Consider the following 21,661-nt stretch of genomic DNA (forward strand, 5'->3'; position numbering starts at 1 on the left):
CCATAACGGAATTATAAATGGAAAATACCTTTACTAATCAGAAAAAAAAATGCTCCAATACCCATATTCGATACAGTGTGATACTATGTGACGTAAACCTGCTGTACATTGCCGTGCTATGGAAGATATGACGTGAAATCTGTACATATTGGACTGTATATGAAAGTAAAGCAGACTGCAAACTGTGCTCTGCAAAAATATCAAGAGGAAGTAGTACAGTGTCTTTCTAAAATACAACTTACCTGATAAAACATCTTAAATATAAAACTCAGCATGACGAGTGCATCGCTAGCAGCACTAAACATCAACAAATGGCACAGCAATCACTGTTAAGTGAGAAAACTTGTCTACAGATAAGCCTAGGTACATGTAAATAACAGCATTTACACAGCTTACTATTTTTGAAACTCAGACACTATTGTTCTTTAACAACAAGGGATTCTGAAATGATGAAGACAATAAAACGAACTTTACATACAGCTGTGCAAAAGTGTTTTCAAAGAGAAACATACAGTAGCCTGCTCTCTACTGCAACCCTACTCTATGTAATGTAACTAATATAGCTAATGCCCTTCATAGAAAATCAACTCACTAATGTTATAAAGAACAAGGTTTATAGCCTACATACATCAACATATGTGGGCATGCCATGAAGTAAACTGAGGAAACAAACAGTTAAATAAAATCTCCCATTTTTGTCTGAATAATACTTTGCAGGTTACTTATTTTGGTATCAGTATTGGTAGTAGTACCAAAAACATGATTAAAAAATTATATTGATGCATCTCTACCCTGCGATATCAGTCACATATATCTGACATAAGAATTTATAATACAGAAATGTTGAACTTCTGAAAAGTATCTCAATACTCAATACTTGGTCAGGGCCTTAATCCTTTTGCACGAATTACTGCATCATTGCGGCGTGGCATGGACGCAATCAGCCTGTGGCACTGCTGAGGTGTTATGGAAGCCCAGGTTGCTTTGATAGCGGCCTTCAGCTTGTCTGTGTTGTTGGATCTGGTGTCTCTCATAGATTCTCTATGGGGTTCAGGTCAGGTGAGTTGGCTGGCCAATCAAGCACAGTAATACCATGGTCAGCAAACCAGTCACTAGTAGTTTGGCACTGTGGGCAGGTGCCAAGTCCTGCTGGAAAAGGAAATCAGCATCTCCATAAAGCTTGTCAGCAGATGGAAGCATGAAGTGTTCTAAAATCTCCTGGTAGATGCTGCATAGACTCTCGACTTGAGAAAACACAGTGGACCAACACCAGCAGATGACATGACACCCCAAATCATCACTGACTGTGGAAACTTCACATTGCACTTCAAACAACTTTCTGTGCCTCTTCACTCTTCCTCCAGACTCTGGGACCTTGATTTCCAAATGAAATGCAAAACTGATCATATTCCTGATGATTACGGTAGTGTACTGAACCAGAGAGAGAAATTAAAGGCTCAGGAAACCTTTGCCAGTGTTTGGAGTTAATTAGCTGATTAGAGCTCTTCTCAGGTCGACATTTCTGTATTATAAATTCTTTATTCTAATATTTTGAGATATTGGATTTTTGATTTCCCTGAGCTAGAAGCCATAATCCTCAAGATTAAAACTAAAAATGCTTGAAATATTTAATTTTATGTGAAATATGAAAGATATATGAAAGTTCCACTTTTTGAATTAAATTACGGGCAGGAAAATGTACTTTTCCACAATATTCAAATTTTTTTTAGGTGCACCAGTGTGTATACTATATATATATATATATATATATATATATATATATATATATATATATATATATATATATATATATATATATATATATATATACACACATACACACACACACATCAATACATTTACTGTAGCGAATAGCCACACATTTAGAGTAGTCTCACAAAATTACTGATCACAGTATCTAACAGTAGATTGTTAGAAGAACAAAAGTTGCCCTCAGTTGTAACTTCAGTGTTATATGATGTACTGTAACTCACAGCATGTGTAGTAGCTGGAAGTCATAATGGCAAGACCTTTAGCCGCTTATCCAAAGGACTCTGTCAACAGCTGTATGGTGGCACATTCTGTGGCAATTAAATCTCAGTGTGATTCACACCAATGTTACGAAGTTCATTAAGGTCACAATAAATTCAGTGTATCCTTAAGGTGTGAATGGCTGTGAAACTGCCAGGCTAAAGATGAAAGTTGGACTAAGATGATGAATCCTGGCGCAGGCCTCCCTCTCTATTCCAGTTTGACATAGGTGCCGTCCAAACTGTCTTGTCTATAAAAATGTGCCATTGGTCATCCTTTTAAGTAGGTACTGTGTGTCCTGACTGCCTGGAGAGTCCTGTCCTGAGGAATTTGAGCTCCTGCTTTGTCTTGTCAATTTACAAGTCTGTACATTCCTGTTGCACTACAATACTGCACTGCATGTAATTTGATGTCTGGTGTATAAGACTGGAGTGTAAAAGCTTCTGTTTGAGAGTTTCTTTTTCTTTCTTGTTTGTCTGTATTCCTTTTGGACCTCTTGTTGATACTTCATGAACAAATTAGTCTAAGTAGCTATAAAACTATGGCTACTCAGGGGAAAAAAATAAATAAAAATGAATAAATAAAAACAAACAAAAATAGAAAAAAATACATAGTAATACATAATCAAATATCGCAGAAGCCACTTCCAATATGTCTATACTCAAAGTTATTTACAAATGCCATAAATTCAACCAGTGAAGGGAGCACAGCAAGTTTGAAATGTTCCTGTAAGTTGTTCCACATTGTTAAGGCATTAAAATTTAACACCCCCCCCCCCCCCCCCCCAGCTAACACAAGGAACAATGAGTTGAATAATGTCATTTGAGCCCTTTATTTATTTATTTATTTATTTATTTATTTATTTATTTTACAGAGATGATGGATGATGAAAACTGTCTGACATTGCTGTTTTAGGCTATTTTATTAGTGCAGTTAAATGCGATTTTTCTACAGCAAAGAATGCATCCAACCGTACTTTACTTCACTTAACAGCCACAGACAGACTTATAATTACCGTTTGAACTTCAATGATTCTTAGGCTACACTCTTAACAACAAAAATAAACAAATCAATGCAATAAATATGCAAAATAATATATCTGTGTATCATATTACACTATTTACAGATGCACCAATTCTTAAAATGCACTGGTATGGACAACCAGGTGGCTCAACTGAAACTGTTGATTCTACAACTGTTGAGGCTACAAAGCGTGGAAGCTCATGTCCATCAAAAAGTGCCTTATAGAAGCATCATAAAACAAGTCTGGTTTGGATTTTGTCAGCTTCCATGTGCCACTCTACCCTAGCTAAGTGGGATTGAATTACTCTGTTTACTGTCTGACTAGTTAATGTATTAATCCACTAGCCCTTAATTCAGAGCAGTTAATAAAACCTTTCCTATGTATGCTGTGTACTTACTCCATAGTGAGCAAGCTCACTCTCTCCAGGCTGTGCAGCTGTGCTCTCTCGAATTCATTCTTGTAGCGGTCCATCCTCAGTGCACTCAGCCACTCGCTGACTGTCGTCACTGTTGACAAATCTGTGGAGGTGGGGCTAAGCAGGGGTTGGGTGGGGCTTAAAAAGAACATGTTAAGGGGATGTAATGGGAGAACACATTAGCTGGAATCAATCTGAATGAACGTATTGTCTGAAGAATCTATGTAATATTTCTTTAAACATACTTACAGTGCATTTAAGAATATCACAATATTTTATCAGGAGTATGTTATTACATTGGGGTGGGGAGTGGGGGGAATGAAAGCACTGACAGAAGGCAAAGTTTCTCTAATGTTTTGTGCATATCTGAGTTAGCCCCCTTCCTTTTAGTGTTACAGGCATTTAGCTTCAAGCAAATGGATTTTTAAAGAGCTTTGCAGTAATCATTCGACTGCATGATATGAATAGGTTGCAAACATTCATATTTTCTGATTTTGTCGTTATCAAGGTTGAGCCATAGGCTGAAGATGTTTCGGAAATCCGAGCGAAAAGCTGACACAGTTCCTTGTCAAGGACATATAAAAACTACTAAAGGAAAGTTCATGATGGAAGGTGTAGTTTGAAGTGCTTGTCGTACCGAGCATGCTCAGCCTTCAGGGATGCAGGGTGACGTATGAGACGGTCTAGAGAAGAGAGGATAGAATCGAATCTGGGACGGTTCTGTCTATCAGCCTGCCAACACTGCAGCATCAGAGCGTGTAGAACAGGAGGGCAACTGTTAGGTGCGGGAAGACGATACTGATCAACTACTGCCTTCATTACCTAGAGACAGAAAAACAGGGAAATAAATTAAATAAAGTGTAGGTTACTACAGATGTCAGTTGTCCTTTCCTCATTTGTTTGTCAGTGTTGTGGTTTGGGGTTCATTGCATAATTGCAGTGAACCTGTAGAGATAATTTTATTGAGTGTGGGGCACACAAATTTTTTTGTTAGTGGCTGGCTCTCATTTTAGACTAGATTAGATCAGATTCGGCTTCACTGTTGTTGAGCAGAGTACCAGTACAAAGCCAACAAAATTCAGTTAGCATCTAACCAGAAATGCAAAATAGTAAGTTGTAGTCAGCCACATGCACATTTCTGTATGTGAATTATTTGTGCAGAGAAGACATTGCACGGAAATGTAAACATCCGACCACAATTGTTATAAAAATAGATACACATGCCAGATAAATCATGTTGCTTCAGTGGCATGCCATGTCTTTGGCTGGAGGCCTTTGGTGACATTATGCATCTCAGTGTGCACTCACACACACAGTTTTGAAACAGACTGAATCGCATAACAGCTCCATCATCAGAATGCTGTAGGCATACAGACTTTATTCATGACTGCACATAACTGATTTAATTAGAGGTGGAAAAAAATGGAGTTTGGTTATCGTGTCTTGCACTGAACAACGCAGTCATGATTAAAATAGCTTAATAGAAAACCAATTATTGGAATGAACCCTCACATGAATCCACACATAAACAAGCTCCTGCTAATTTTTTCACTGTACACATGCCTAGGGAATTAACATATTGTTGCTTATCACATTTGTGCTCATTTTGTATTTGGAACATCAAATTACGATTTGTATACTGCAAGTCTACCCAATATACAATTATCTACCAATTAATGATTAATTGATTAACTATCATCAGACCATGAATCAATGAACTATGAATAATTCAGTTAGTCTGGCCCTTCAGCAAAGATCTAGAAGACCTTGAAGACACAAACATGCACACACATCACAAGCCTTACTTCCTGGTTGCTCATGTCCCAATATGGCCGTTCTCCATATGACATCACCTCCCACATGAGGATCCCAAAGCTCCAGACATCACTAGCCGAACTGAACTTACGATGCTGGAAAGCCTCAGGAGCTGTCCACCTTATAGGTATTTTACAACCCTGAGAAAAAGGAAATAAAAGGAAAACAAATGCAAATTTGGCAGTTTTGGGAACATATTTGAGGCCATTCTGGTACATATAGATAGTGACTCGTCAAATAACAATCTTAAGTATCAGAGTAAATTTAAAATATAAATCAAAATGTTAAAAGTAAAATTTAAAGATAAACATTCAATGTAAAAAGTTTAAAATCAATTTAAATGGTAAATCTAATCATTTAATGTAATTATTAAAAAGAAATGTTAATCTAAATGTTAAATCTAAATATTCATACAAATGTTACACCTAAATCATAAATCTAAATCTTAAATCTAAATGTTCAAAACATTACAACTGGTAACTCCTGAAATTATTCTCCACTATAAAATACCGCAAAGTATACAGAAGCACAGAAGGTACACAGCACATTAGCGGTAGCTAAGCTGGTTATCTGAGTAGCTAATGCTAGAGGTGCTACCTACTTTTGCATTTACCTACTTCTGTATTTATTTACATCAGTCATTTCATAGTAGAGATTAATTTCAGGATTTACTGGTTGTAATGTTGACATTGCATTCCCAAATGATCATCCTAATGAGTGTCCTGCATTAAGTCAGAGAGTGTGTGTACACTAATGTGAACGTTCACAAAAATGAGCAAAAATAAAACTGACAATTAAATTAGTTTTTTCCAGTCAAGATGGGAAACATGATCTTTTTACCGAGTTCAAAGGGGCACCCATGTGTTTGGTTTGTTTGAAAACGTAATCTGTAATGAAAGATTTTAATTTAAATTGCCATTGCACCACTGCTCACAAAGAGAAGTATGAAAGATACAGATGCCAGAGTTGCTCTCATCTCAGATTTAAAAGGTAAAATACATCAGCAAAAAACTTTTTTGCCAAATGCATGAATCATCACTAATGATCATCAATAGTGGGAATGTTGTCTGAACTGTGTTTGTTTGGGGGGTAGACTGGTATGGACATCTATGCACTGAATTGTTACTGCATGTTCGGCATTATTATTCATGGTAATATGTGGATTTTGGTAATAACATTTGGAATAACTATTTTTTGAATAAGCACTTTTGAACTGTTCTCTGAGGTTGGGTTGAGAATGAGAATACTAACCAAAAATAGGACCTCTGTACATTTGTTTGTTGCAAATTTACAGACAGTACAATTGAGATGTTTACATTTGCTTGCTGGGGTAATATTGGTTGTCAATTGCCAACGAAGTTGCCCATTTGAATTAGCACAATTGCACAAGTTTTATAGTTAATAAAATCGTTAAAAATGCATTGCATTAATTGTACATTGATTTCCCTCAATAAAGAGGAAATTGAGTAAGGTGGTGTAAAACGTGTGTGTATGGATTAGTAATCTGGCAACTTGGGATAAAGGATCAAATTTTTTGGGGGGGATAAAGGATCAAGATGCTCAAAAGTAGCTCATCCCTAGTTTTAAACTGTTTTCATTTAAATTTTCCTTTTGCCATTTCATATATTCGCAGAAATTGATTTGATTTAATTTTGATTATTTGCTTTAAAACAAAATCTTGGTGGCAGTGGACTGTTATTAAATCAGCCCAAAAATGCCATCAGTGAACCTGCTTTTTAAATCCTCAACCATGTTCCAAAACTATCACACTGTGGAATACACTGCTGTGTATTCCCAATGACACACACAGAGAGGGCAAGGGCAATTAAATTAACGAATAATAAATGAATAATAAATGAATGAATCATTTAACTTGTACGTTTAAAACGTATATTTAACATTTACAGCATCTCACAAAAGTGAGTACACCCCTCACATTTTTGTAAATATTTGATTATAACTTTTCATGTGACAACAGTGAAGAAATGACACTTTGCTACAATGTAAAGTAGTGAGTGTACAGCTTGTGTAACAGTGTAAATTTGCTGTCCCCTCAAAATAACTCAACACACAGCCATTAATGTCTAAACCACTGGCAACAAAAGTGAGTACACCCCTAAGTGAAAATGTCCAAATTGGGCCCAATTAGCCATTTTCCCTCCCCGGTGTCATGTGACTTGTTAGTGTTACAAGGTCTCAGGTGTGAATGGGGAGCAGGTGTGTTAAATTTGGTGTCATTGCTCTCACACTCCCTCATACTGGTCACTGGAAGTTCAACATGGCACCTCATGGCAAAGAACTCTCTGAGGATCTGAAAAAATGAATTGTTGCTCAACATAAAGATGGCCTAGGCTATAAGAACATTGCCAAGACCCTGACACTGAGCAGCAGCATGGTGGCCAAAACCATACAGCGGTTTAACAGGACAGGTTCCACTCTGAACAGGCCTCGCCATGGTCGACCAAAGAAGTTGAACGTGCTCAGCATCATATCCAGAGGTTGTCTTTGGAAAATAGATGTATGAGTGCTGCCAGCATTGCTGCAGAGGTTGAAGGGGTGGGGGGGTCAGCCTGTCAGTGCTCAGACCACACTGCATCAAATTGGTCTGCATGGCTGTCATCCCAGAAGGAAGCCCCTTCTAAAGACGATGCACAAGAAAGCCCGCAAACAGTTTGCTGACAAGCAGACTAAGGACATGGATTACTGGAACCATGTCCTGTGGTCTGATGAGACCAAGATAAACTTATTTGGTTCAGATGGTGTCAAGCGTGTGTGGCGGCAACCAGGTGATGAGTACAAAGACAAGTGTGTCTTGCCTACAGTCAAGCATGGTGGTGGGAGTGTCATGTTCTGGGGCTGCATGAGTGCTGCCGGCACTGTGGAGCTACAGTTCATTGAGGGAACCATGAATGCAACATGTACTGTGACATACTGAAGCAGAGCATGGTCCCCTCCCTTCGGAGACTGGGCCGCAGAGCGGTATTCCAGCATGATAACTTCCCAAAACACACCTCCAAGATGACCACTGCCTTACTAAAGAAGCTGAGGGTGACGGTGATGCACTGGCCAAGCATGGCTCCAGACCTAAACCCTATTGAGCATCTGTGGGGCATCCTCAAACGGAAGGTGGAGGAGCACAAGGTCTCTAACATCCACCAGCTCCGTGATGTCGTCATGTAGGAGTGGAAGAGGACTCCAGTGGCAACCTGTGAAGCTCTGGTGAACTCCATGCCCATGAGGGTTAAGGCAGTGCTGGAAAATAATGGTGGCCACACTAAATATTGACACTTTGGGCCCAATTTGGACATTTTCACTTAGGGGTGTACTCACTTTTGTTGCAAGTGGTTTAGACATTAATGGCTGTGTGTTGAGTTATTTTGAGGGGACAGCAAATTTACAAGCTGTACACTCACTACTTTACATTGTAGCAAAGTGTCATTTCTTCAGTGTTGTCACATTAAAAGATATAATCAAATATTTACAAAAATGTGAGGGGTGTACTCAATTTTGTGAGATACTATACACATAACATTTAGGTTTATATTTAAAATTTACACTGAAACAGTTAGTTGACATGAGTCACTATTTAAATGTATCAGAATGACTTCAAATTTTCTCAGAAAATCAGAGAGAAAAAACATTAAATATTTTACATTTGGCACCCCATCGGAAAAACTCTAAAACTTACTAATATAAATACAGACATAAATGTATGACTAAACAAATGTCATTTTCACCAATCCCAAAGTGATTTAAACTTTTATAGTAGTATGACACAGCTCAGTTCAAAAAACACACCAGTGATGCAGTGTAGGTGGGCATATTGTGGTCCAGGTCCTTCATGAGCCGTGACAGACCAAAGTCGGAGACCTTACAAACCAAGTTTGAGTTCACCAGAATGTTTCGAGCTGCGAGGTCACGATGCACAAAGTTCCTCTCAGAAAGGTAACACATTCCTGCTCCGATGCCTCTCACCATACCCACCAGCTGCAACACACTGAACTGATCCTCATTTTCCTGGAACATGGGAGCAAGAGAAATAATGAACACAAAGATTTCACATATTTTTGGATTTCAAGGAAATAAAAATCAGATGAAGAAAACAGACTCACAAGCTCCTACACATAAATTACCTTAGGTTTTAGAATCTACTGTGTTAATAAGATCTATGGTATAGTTTTTTTTTTTATCTTGCTCACCCTGAGGAAGGCATCCAGGGGGCCGTTCTCCATAAACTCCATAATGATGCGCTCAGGAGGAGTTTGTGTGATCACACCCTCAAGCTTCAGCACATTGGGGTGATCGAATTGGCCCAGGACCCCAGCCTCGCTGAGGAACATTCCTCTTTCACGGTCTGTTACTCCCCATCGCAGAGTCTTCACCACTACTAGCACTTCTCTACGGCCTAAAGGTCTGTATCTTCCCCTGGACACCTCACCAAACTGAGCTGAAGAGAGAGACCAAGAGGGAAAGAAAGAGTGAGATGGAAAACTGAATTACAGTATAATATAGTATACAGCTAATATTATAATGATAATACAGATGTAAAACACAGAAAAAGAGAAGGAAAGAGAATGAAAGACACTGGATAATCAGTATAAATACACTCACTGAGAACTTTATGAGGAACACTATACTAATACTGGGTAGTGTCTCATAACAGCCTCAGCCCTTCATGGAATGAATTCCACAAGATGTTGGAAACATCCCTTTGAGATTCTGGTTCATGTTGACATGATTGCATCACACAATTCCTACAGATTTTTCACGTGCACTTTCATGCTGCGAATCTCTGTTCTACTACATCCCAAAGGTGTTCATTTGGAGATCAGCAGTTATAGAAATACTCAAACCAACCTATATGGCACCAAAAATCATGTCATGGACAAAATTCACTGAGATCACACCCCCTCCCCTCCCCATTTTAACGGTCAATGCGAACACTTGTCTTCTATACCTCCCTCACACTGCCATTGTATGCTGAGACCCACAAGCAAGACCTGCTGCCACATAGGCTTCTCCAACCAATGTCAAGGTGGTCTTACATGGCCTGTATGGCAAAGCCAGCCCCCCTGATTTTCCTGCTGTCGCTAGAGAGAGGTGGCTCGCAAGTGCCTCCTCCACCTTCGGCATAGCAAAATAGCTGTACTGTTTATTCCCCCCAGTGGGCAAATAATCCCACGTGCGGGGTTATAAACATGGATTTGCCCAGAAGCATGACACGTCATGGTTCACTTCCAGGAAAAAAAAGTTTTTTTTTCTATGGTATGAGGGAGTGCTCTCTTTCCCACTGGCTCTCTCCTCTGGCTCCTCAGAGTCAGAGAGGGCGGATTGACGCGAGCAGCACCAGCCTTTTTTTTTTTTTTTTTTAAACCCCGGAAGCGAAGGTGTCTGATCCAGAGGAAAGAGTGAGATAGAGATCCATACAGAGAGTGTGATAGAGATCCCTCCAGATCCATACGGGACCCCCTTGATCTGATCTGCCTTGACAGCGGCTGGGTCAGAGTCCTGAGGTTCCGAAACCCATCTCGCTTCAGCTGCGAAGCGAGAGAGCTAGAGTGGAACCATGCCGTACCGCGCTTCACTCTCATACACTTCACACAAAAAGTGTTCCCACCCTCCCCTGTAAGAGAAAGGAGTAACACTTCCTGAACTCTCTCTGATGCATACTTTTCTTTTTTAAAGGGACAGAAAAGTAAAGATTTTTTTTTTTTTAAATAGAGAAGTGAAGAGTTTTTAGGCGTGTTCACACAAACAGTCCCACATGCTATCTTTCACTGAAGATAATAAGGCTGATGATGTGGTTTACAGGTGCCGTTTTATAGTCATGTGATGCACGAAATGCCATGTCACTTGACCACGGCGGGCCTATAAATAGGTGTGATTTTACACAGACTTCAGCTATCGGTCACCCGTGAGTTAACTTCCCACAACGTGAAGCTCACATAACGTTGAGTTCCCTTTGAAAGGGAACAGATTTACTAGCATCTGACTTTGTTTTCATGACTCTCACTCCACATTTGAATTTGTTCTTTTGAATTGAATTTGTTCTTTTCACAGCTTCTTAGAATTCATGATGACCTTGTGCAAAAATCTTCCACATTTCCATCTTGCTCCTTGTTCCATTCTTGGCATTCATACTCCCTCTTCCCATTATCACTGGACTGTTGGTTATCCGTGGCAGCTTCACATTTTCATTTTCCTACATAATCTACAATATATGTCAATGTTAGTCACTGTTAGTGCACATCCAATTACACAACAACTCTTCATTTGTCTCTCTTTCATTCTCTGGATATTTATGGGCAATACATGCATTTTAAATATTTCTGTAAATGTTAACTCTGTTTCACTTCATTTTCAAAAGCAAATGGTAACCTTTCCTGCGGCCTATTCTTCGTAATCTCTAAATTACAATTATTTTTGACTGTTCTTTCTTGGTAGTTCAGTCACCAAAACAGCTATGTGGTGCTCCTAAAAACAAACAAACAAAAAAAATTTCACCTAAAAAGCAAACACAAAAAGCTGACTCAGTTTCTGGATGACACATCAATACTTTCTGCCTTTTTAGGAGGATTTGAAGATTAATTTAGAAGTTAAATTGAAATTAATTTATTAATTTGAACATTTTTCCCTCATTCTGATACCAAAGTACTTTTGATAATTAAGTGCAACTGACATTAGAAACTTTTCACATGCATTACTTCAGCTTTTACTTGATTTTTTTTTTAACCATTAGTTTAGGTTTAGTATTAGGTCTGTAATGCAACACTGGTTAGCAACCAGGTAAACCCTCATCTATCTACTCACCAGCACCAATGACTTCCTCAATCTTCAGGTGAGCAGGGTCAATTTCTCTGGCAAATTCTTTGACTGCCTCACTTGGATCCTCATAAGTGGAAGGATCCACATAATACTTTACCCCAGCTGAACAAAACACAGAAAACATGTTAATATTCCCAATGCCCAAAATAGCAGCTCATAATGTGACCCCTGGAGCACAACACAAAATCAGCACAAGCACTATAGAGATACAGCTTTGAGAATATGCGCTCATCCTTAGAGTACCAGACACACCTGTCAGCCTGTCAAATATGAAAAATTAAAATGCAGATGGAGAATTATTTACCAACTCAGAACATCGAATTAGAATACATAATTTGGTATTTTCTTTGATATGTTAATATATTTTGAAAATATGCATTTTAAAATAACATCATAACCTGGACAGTATAGTGAAAAAAAATCAATGTAAATGCAGGTGCTGTAAAAACACAAAGGATGTTCATGATCCTGAAGGAATTGTGCTAAAGAGTATTCTACATTAGAGCTAGAGGAAAAGAAAGTACTATAGTCATATTACTGTTGTTCACATTGGCCACACACACACACACTCACCTCGGTTGCTAATATATCTCTGAAGTCTGTCACTGTAATGGCTCTCTCTCCTTTTACTGTTGAAGTAAAAATACAGTAAGAATTTACTTTAACATGAAATTGTGATTACCTGTTACAAACATTCATATCCCACTATTTAATCCGTGCAAAATTACTATTTATTGGTGCATCTGAATCATTGTATACAACATATTCAGTTAATATAAAGTATATTCAATACTGAAATACACTTACGTCCTGAAGACAAACACAATGACGACTGCAGCCACAACTAATAGAAATGCAGCTCCACCCATCATAGATCCAACTAGCAGAGGCAGGCGGCTCTGAATTTGCCTTGATTGCTCTTCTACGGTGACAAAATCAGCAATGAAGACATCTTAACAAACTGCATGAATACTCCAAATGTAGATCTAAGCTATATACTCGTATAAATACAACCTTCTGCATCCTTCTGATTTCCAGGCATTGTACTGGGTTTGGAATATTCATTATGCTCATTATGCACATTGAAGTGCAGAAAACCAGACCCATTTGGTACAATTACTTACAATATTAAAACTGTATGTCATATGCACAAGAAGATTCATTCATTCTGGAATATTGGGAAGAATTAATAAATAATAATTAATAACTGATGATATAACTGTAACTATCCTCTGTAGTGATAGATCACTGGTCACTGAAAGGTGCAAAGTTGGTGGAAGAGTATATAATCTGTACCCATAGCCAGAGTGCTGAAGTAAACCGAATTGCTGTAAGGGCCATAGCCTCTCTCATTGCGAGCTCGGATCTGGAAGGCGTAAATGGAGCCTGGGGTCAGAGCAGACACGGTCACTGTGTTGGTCTCAGTGAACACACTGGTTGCACTGCTCTCATCAGAGCTCTGCAGAGGGAAAGAGGGATTGGTTTTGTGCTCTTGGTGAAAAGAATTCAACACATCCTCTGCATCAAACAATTAAAAAATAACAAACGTTAATGCACAGTTACTTTATATTTGGTAAACCTAAAAAATAGAAAAAGCTAATTGTGTCATGTGCAAACTTTTGGGCATCCTAGTCCAGTCAGTACTTAGTAATCCCCACTTTGGCAGCTATCACAACATGCAAATGCTTTTTCTAGCCTGCTAGGAGAATCTCTCTGTCTCTCTCTCTCTCTCTCTCTCTCTCTCTCTCTTCAAGTTCTGAGATATTCTTGGGCTGTCTTGCATCAGTAAGCTTCCCTTCTGATGACTCTTCCAATAGGCACTCCTGTGTCAGCTTAATTATCCTGTAGGTCCTTTGATGTCATAAGGGGTTTTGCTTTGCCTTCTTCTCCAGCATACAGGCAGTTCCATCTGAGTGTTTTCTTGGTCATGCAGATCTCGTCATTTCTTAATGACATTGTTTACAGTGAAAAGTGCAAGTTGGAAAGGCTTTGATACCTTTTTCAAGACTTCTTTTGGTTTGTAGGCATCAATTAGTTTGATTTTTCACATCCTTAATCAGCTACTTAGAGGAGTCCAAGATTGCTTGGTGTTAGTACAAAGTTTGAAGAGATCGAAAGCTTATTACACTCTGAAATTGTCATAGGCTGACAATTCCTAATGATGTCTTGACCTGCCTAGCAAGTCCTAATGAGCCAATCAAGGGCTAATGACTAAATTGTGCTTTGAGACTTTACAACTGGAAAGGCATCCATTTTCTCTATTTTTAAGTTAATCAATTATAAAGTAACTCTGCATTTAGATTTTCATAAAAATGTAATTTATTTAAAAAAAAAAAAGTTTGTCTCAGAGTTTACTTCTGTGTTCATATCTATGTACATAGGGGAAGATGCATGGGTAAAGCTGCACAGTCCAATAACATTCCATTCACTTAGGTCCTTGAAATAAAGTCAATAATAATAATAATAATAATAATAATAATAATAATAATAATAATAATAATAATAAAAAGCATGGCAGAACAATCTGCAAAAAAAATTAATAATAATTCACTCATAATTCACGTTCATATTTTAACACCCCTCCCCCTCAATTTATTTTATGACATCACTTAAAAAACATGCCTAGGAGTCAGAATTGTATACCAAAAAAAATAAAATAAATAAAATAAAAAATCAAACTTTAATAAATATCATGAAAATGTTATGATGGTGAAATATAGTGTAGATGCAGTGACTTGGACCTTGTCATAATATCTGAGCTGGTACTCCAGGATGTCTCCATTGGGCCGGTCAGGCTGAGGCCAGGACAGAGTAATAGAATCTGGAGCACTGTTGAGCTGATGCAGTATGGGAACCTCAGAAGGTACTTTGAGAGAGACATACAGTGAATGAGACTGCTATTATAACTGTAACCACATGGGGGCATCAACATATATCATTTTAAAATATATAACAACACGGTTTTGTGCAGTTAACTGTAGAGTTTATTTTATTTTATTTAAGGGGCTTGGAATAATTCAAAAAGGAATACATTAATCTGTGTAGTTTCACATTAACTCCCTAACAAGATAGATGGGTAAGCAGGTTAGAAAAAAAAAAATCTTGATGTTTGCCAGTATTCATATTTGGCAGTTATAAAGAAACAGTGGAAGACTCTCCTGACCCTGATGTCACACATTACTCATCCACTCATTTCTCAGGGACAAACCTCTTCTCACTCAGTCACCTCAAATCTCATGCAATCATGTATAAGAGCAGGCACAAGCTACACTGAGTACTGGTACAGACCACTTGACATTTAAAGAAGTGTTACATCATATCAATTTAGGAATATTTACAGAGTAAAATTTGAAATAAGTGCAGACTAAAGCTATGTACTAATAGACAAAAAAGTGGGGGGGAGAGAGAGAGAGAGAGAGAGAGAGAGAGAGAGAGAGAGAGAGAGAGAGAGAGAGAGAGAGCAGAAAGAGAGTGTGAAAACCAGAATCTTTGCTCATTTCATGTGGAGGGGGGCCTGAGCTGTGTTGTACATCCCAAAAGTTTCTGTGAACTGCCACAACGATTAACCTCTACCTCTTTCTGCTTCCTTGAGCATTATATGAGCTGACAGGATATCGTGACCCAAAACCACCACAGTCCAAAGCCAAGGAGGAGAAATTATGAGACGGGTGTGGAGGGGGGTGGGGGGGATGGGCTAGTCCGAGCAAAAATATAATAATAACAAATGACAGACAATTATATACAGTATAAAATAAGCACTTGTATGTTATAGAAAAACAAACCACACATAAGATATGGGCATAATTACTGAAATTATCTGAAAATAATCAGGAGGTAAAGAAAAAATGGCACCAAAAAAAATCAAAAGAAATAATCTGAGACACAGTAACATGTTCACATCAAATCTAAGGTACACCTTCAGTCAGTGGTGACTTGTTATAGGGGCAGGTGGAGCAGAGCACCACCATATATATCAGCTGTTCAACAAGTGTTAGCCTTCATAACCCTGCCCTCATTCACAACTCGATGCATTTTAAATTCCATTGAAATGCTAATGACCTCTTTTTAGTGACTAACGATTAAAAAAATAATTGCAAGTTGACAGATATAAGCCAGTGTTCCACTGATTTGCTCAAATTTCTAGATACTCACTGCCTATATGTTATTAATACACCTAGTGGTTAAAAATGGGAACTGCAACAAGCACTAAAAGAGGCCCATTTGGGCAGGAAGCATGTTGCCCCATGATCACAGAGGAGCAGTGGACAGGACAGTTATTGGGGTTGTCAGGGTTATATTTTCATGTTACCAGGCGCTAGTTTAAAAATACTAGCCAAGATCTTGTTTATAGCAACTAATCAAAATTAAATGTAATACTTTAAATTGCCACAAACAAAGGCAAAATTTGTTCAGACAGTAAGTCTATGTCTATGATGTATGATAATGCAGAAGCATTTCTTTTGTAAGATATATTGCATAGATTAGGCGAGGTAAAGGAGGATTAAAAGTGGATTATTTCTGCACATTAGAAATGTGCGTGCAAGACAGTGACCTTGTTGCCCACACAAAAACTGAGGAAAAAGTAGAAAAATGTGTCTCGCTTTTCTAATGCTCAATTTGTTTTGGCTAGTTGTATGACCAGTTTGCTTGAGGCATAGTTGGGCTGGAAATTTTGCTGAAACCTGGCAATGCTGGTTAATGACATTAGCTTCTCTGTGTGTGCCACATTTTAACAAAGGTACTCTCAAAACAAGCTACTAGTCTGTATTCTGGATGACTGTTTGTTGTTGACTCTCAACTGGGGTTACTCCAAAAATATACTCGATAGTAGCCAATAGCATACTTCAAGTGCAACTGGAATTTGTTTAAGGCTTTGTTGTTCTTAATGTCACCATTAAATGTCACCAATGCCTCACCAAAATCTACGCTCTTGCCCTCAGTGTACATCCACCTCTATATACTGTACTTAGCTACAGACACACAGTCTCCGATTACACCAATCCATTTAATCAAAGTAAGATAACTCTCACCTGATTGGCTGGTGGTGAAGTTGATATTAGCAAACTGTGGTGGGAAAGGACTGAGAGGGGACACATCGTTCATAGCTTGAACCTGCCAATCAACATTTTTGACAAAACATGTAAAGTTCAAAGTTATATCTAATCATTGCAGATGGGTTTTATAATGAATAACTGAATTGTCAAATAAAAATCAGTCAAGATTAATGACTAAATTCCTTTCTAAAAACAATACCATAAGAATATTTATGTTTAAATATATCATGCATACATACTGCATATGGGAATACATGTAATGAATAAAACACAACAAGCTAAATCTTTAATACACCACTGATGGGCATGGTTAACAAATAAACCCATTTATTCTCTCTTTGACTGAAAATGTAGTTTGCAGCATAAAAGAGATTTGTATACAAATGGATGTACCTTTATTTGTCTGTGAAAATGATGGATAGTCCATTTAGGCTCATTTTAGCAAATGGGCTGTAAATGAACATCAAACTACATCGCTTACTTCTCACAGCCAGAAATGGCCCGCCCACTTTCAGGTTTAGTAATCATTATAAAATGGGGTCAGGTTTCTTTTATAGACACTGTTATAGACAGGAACAAGAGGCTTACTGAGACTGGAGCAGCATAAACAGTAAGACTGCTCATCAGTCATATTCTTTACACATGGATGATGTGGAAAGTCATATAAAGAGTGTTGTAGTCTTAGTACTGGAGTAAAAGAGTTATATGATAACTTTACAGTTTTGTATTATGGATCACAGGGTATCACTGTGTTCAATTATTCAATAAGCTAAGGAACTGCTTGTGGATTTTAAAAATAAGCTTGTTAATAGGTTTGCTTTTAGCTTGCAGGAATTTTTTACAACAGAGCACGGTATGTTTATTCTTTAATATGTAGACTAGCCTGTTTTAAGTCTGGTGGTATATTTAATGGTGTGTTTATACATTTGTATACAATTCTGTAGACATGATCTAAACCAGTAAAACAGAAGCCACTTTAATGGCATATAACTATTTAATATTTTTTTCAATCATACTATATACTGGTATATTGTCACACTTAAATTTTCTACCTCGTTCTGATCCCTGTTCTGCCATGCCATTATTTTATTATTTTATTTAAAAAGATATTAGCTGTCTTATTAATATAGGCACATTACAGTGCTTGGATTTGGACCTATAAGGCATCAGGCTGATTTTTGGATACCATTTATTATATGTGTTATTCAATATTTTTCAAATCTGTGTCAGTAAATGAGAAAAACATTAATCGAATATTGATCTCGATTACGATTTTGACTGCCCACGATTACATAAACATGATCGACTGCAATATTGAAGCTTAAAGTTCATCCTCCGCTCATAGAAAACTCTGCAGCATATCAAATCAAGTCTTTATACGTGTTAGTATTGTAAACTTTTGCTCATCACAGAGCTTATTTTTTGCAATAATCCAAAAGCTTACGTGAAAATCCTATTGGGTTTTTGTCGAGGGAACCAGTGTGATGCTAACTTCCGGGTTCCGGTACAAAATGACGTCATCCCTGTGTCACTGCTCTATTGGGTGATGTGGCTGCGTCTCTCCTCCTGTAAACACTGTTATTGCCTTTTCTGCATTCGCCTAAATTGTTTTCATTTGGTTGCATATTGTTATATTTGATTGCATATTTTCATTTAGTTGATGGCATTTTTATTGTTACTTATCCTGTATTTTGGGTACTATTTTATTTATATTTTGCTTCTACGAGACGATGCACTTTAAGGCCCAGTCTAAATTGATGCAAATATTTGTACATTAGCAGGAATGTAGCACAACATGGAGGTTAAAGCAGCGGTCTGTTTATTTAAATTTGAAAGTGCAATAGAAATATGTTGTCCCTAAACTCAATGAATAATCGTGATAAATAATCACGATCTCAATATTGATTAAAATAACCATGATTATCATTTTGGCCATAATCGTGCAGCCATACTGTGATGTCAAGGCCAACCAATTATTTTATTATTAAAATTATTAAACAATAATACATAAATATTATTTTAATATTAAATTATTAAAATGTATTATTATTCAGGTTTTTTGCACTTTTGTTCATGTTTTGTATATACTACTTTATATTTTGCACTTTCCTGTTTGCTGTAAATAGTTATTTTTGGCTCCTAAATTCCAATCCCACTTCCATGCCATAGGAAGTGGAAAAAGCACCTTCTGCATGCCTATATTACATATGTGACAGTGCTAAGAGGGATCTCGTGCTGATTTCAGTAAAGGTTTAATGAGATGAGTACGTTTCAAATGTTTTATTTGTGAAATGGCACATTTTGTTGCTAAGAGTTTCATGCTTTTCTAATTTGTTATTTCATTTTTTGCCATTTGGATATATTTGTTGTGTATTTTGTTGGTGGTTTCTGCCATCTGGACATGTTCTATTTGTGTAATTGTCACGTCACAGCTTACTCGCACCTGCAGTTCCCAGAATGCAGTGCCGCCTACAAACATGGCTGACGAGAACTACACTTCCCAGCCATGCATGCACTCAAGTTCGCTGGAGTACCAAGTGCGAACACCTGTGCTTCATCATAGGTTATAAAAGGTCTCGTTAACTTCAGCGTCTCGCGAAGAAAACACTCAACTGTTGTACTCTGTCATTTTACCAAGCCGTTGTCTGTATTCTGGATTTTCCTGGTTATCGGATATACTGCCTATTTCTAGTTTACGATTCTCTGCCTTGCCTAGTTTGGATTGTTCGCCTGATCACATGACCTACGTCTATTTTCCAAGTTTCATCTTCCGTCTGATCCACGCTCTCTAATCCTATCCGTCCACGCTTGTCACCAACAGGTATCGTAACAGATTACTTCGCCTACTATGGAGGCAGCGGACGCCCCTTAGTGGCAGCGCCTCATCCTGGAGCAAAACCGCGCGGTAGCTGTACAGCAGGCTCAGATATCGCATTTGAATGAGCAAGTGTCGCGCCTAAACTCCTCTGCGCTTCCGACCGCGACTTCTCCTGCTACTTACACGCCTCCTCCGTCGTTTTCCCCGGCGAATGCCCAACCAGCGCCGGCTGCATACAATCCGGCCACACCGGCTGCACACACTCCATCTATGCCGGTTGTGCACCACCCACCACTGCCTACACCGGAGAGATACGCTGGAGAGCCGGAACGATGCAAGGGCTTCCTGCTACAGTGCTCGTTGTTCTTTGAGAGCCACCCGGATATGCCAAAAGCCTGACAGTTTACTCACTTCATGGAATTACTCACCAGACACACCCTGACATGGGCTACAGCAGAGTGGGAGCGAGGCGGTGATGCCAGACCCTCGTTAGCGGACCTCCTCTCCCACTTCCAACGCGTCTTTGATCATTCTCCTGACAGCTGGGAGACCGGCCAGGAACTCCTGAAGATCTCACAAGGCTCACGTGATGGGATAGAATACGCTCTGGAGTTTCACACCATCGCTGCACGGAGCGGGTGGAATGAGCCGGCACTGAAGACCGTGTTCCATCAGGGGCTAAACCCTGAGTTAGTTCGAGAGTTGGCATGTCGGGGCGAGCAGCTTACCCTTGATGACGTCATAGACCTGGCAATACGGTTGGACCATTTGCCCTGTATGAACTGTCCCGCGCTGTGTAGTCCCCTGCCACCAGAGCCAGCCCCACCAGCTGAACCCATGCAGCTCAGTCATACCCGGATCTGCGAGGAGGATAGGGAGAGGCGACGTCGTAAGTCACAGTGCTTCTATTGTGGCAAGGGCACCCATGTCATTTGCCAGTGCCCCATAAGACGCCACGATCGGCCGAGGGGGCCGTGGACAGCCAACCTCATCGCCACAGGGTGAGTTCAATCTGATTACACACTTCTCATATATTTGCATTACCTGTTGTAATGGAGCATTCAGGCCAGTCTTTTGTGCTTTCAGTGCTCATTGACTCAGGAGCAGCCGAGAACTTCATAGATGAGCAGACGGCGCAGAATCTCAGCCCCCCCCATACGTCTCCTGCTCCGACCTCGAGAAGTACAGTCCATAGACAGATCCGTCATAGGAGGGGGAGTCATATCCCACTACCAGTAAACCTACAAGTTAGTGCTCTCCACCACGAAACCATCGTACTGTACATCACGGTCTCTACCAGGCACTCTACCAGTCATTCTCGGCCTACCTTGGCTTGAGCTTCACAACCCCGAGGTCTCTTGGATGGACAAACAAGTTACCCAGTGGTCGCTGTACTGTCTGCACAATTGCCTGAGTGGCCCCTCGGTCCCTGTGGCCACCACGACAGTGGAGAGTCCTATGTCTCATGTTCCTGTCACGGTCCCTCCTGAGTATCGTGACCTCTGCAAGGTGTTCAGCAAGGAAAGGGCAAGCAGTTTACCACCACACCGACCCTATGACTGCACCATAGACATCCTACCTGGAGCCAGTCCACCACGGGGTCGTGTGTACCCTCTCTCCCAAGCTGAACATCAAGCCATGGAAGAGTACATTCAGGAGGCCCTCCAACAAGGGTACAA

General features: G+C 39.2%; 1 protein-coding gene across 1 annotated transcript in view; it reads right to left on the reverse strand.

Annotated features, from left to right (window-relative positions):
- ephb6 (eph receptor B6) overlaps nt 1–21,661 on the reverse strand; it is a 65,084-nt gene that overhangs the window by 4,744 nt on the left and 38,679 nt on the right. The window contains exons 8-18 of the mRNA XM_017477517.3: nt 17,141–17,222; nt 14,852–14,976; nt 13,407–13,569; nt 12,918–13,032; nt 12,684–12,739; nt 12,096–12,212; nt 9,485–9,732; nt 9,084–9,302; nt 5,276–5,425; nt 4,108–4,292; nt 3,453–3,608 (exon numbers count right to left, since the gene is read on the reverse strand). Of these exons, the coding sequence (XP_017333006.1) occupies nt 3,453–3,608; nt 4,108–4,292; nt 5,276–5,425; nt 9,084–9,302; nt 9,485–9,732; nt 12,096–12,212; nt 12,684–12,739; nt 12,918–13,032; nt 13,407–13,569; nt 14,852–14,976; nt 17,141–17,222 (1,616 nt within the window). The remainder of the gene's footprint in view (nt 1–3,452; nt 3,609–4,107; nt 4,293–5,275; nt 5,426–9,083; nt 9,303–9,484; nt 9,733–12,095; nt 12,213–12,683; nt 12,740–12,917; nt 13,033–13,406; nt 13,570–14,851; nt 14,977–17,140; nt 17,223–21,661) is intronic.

This window comes from Ictalurus punctatus, chromosome 1 (genome assembly GCF_001660625.3).
Source record: "Ictalurus punctatus breed USDA103 chromosome 1, Coco_2.0, whole genome shotgun sequence".
Taxonomy (NCBI): domain Eukaryota; kingdom Metazoa; phylum Chordata; class Actinopteri; order Siluriformes; family Ictaluridae; genus Ictalurus; species Ictalurus punctatus.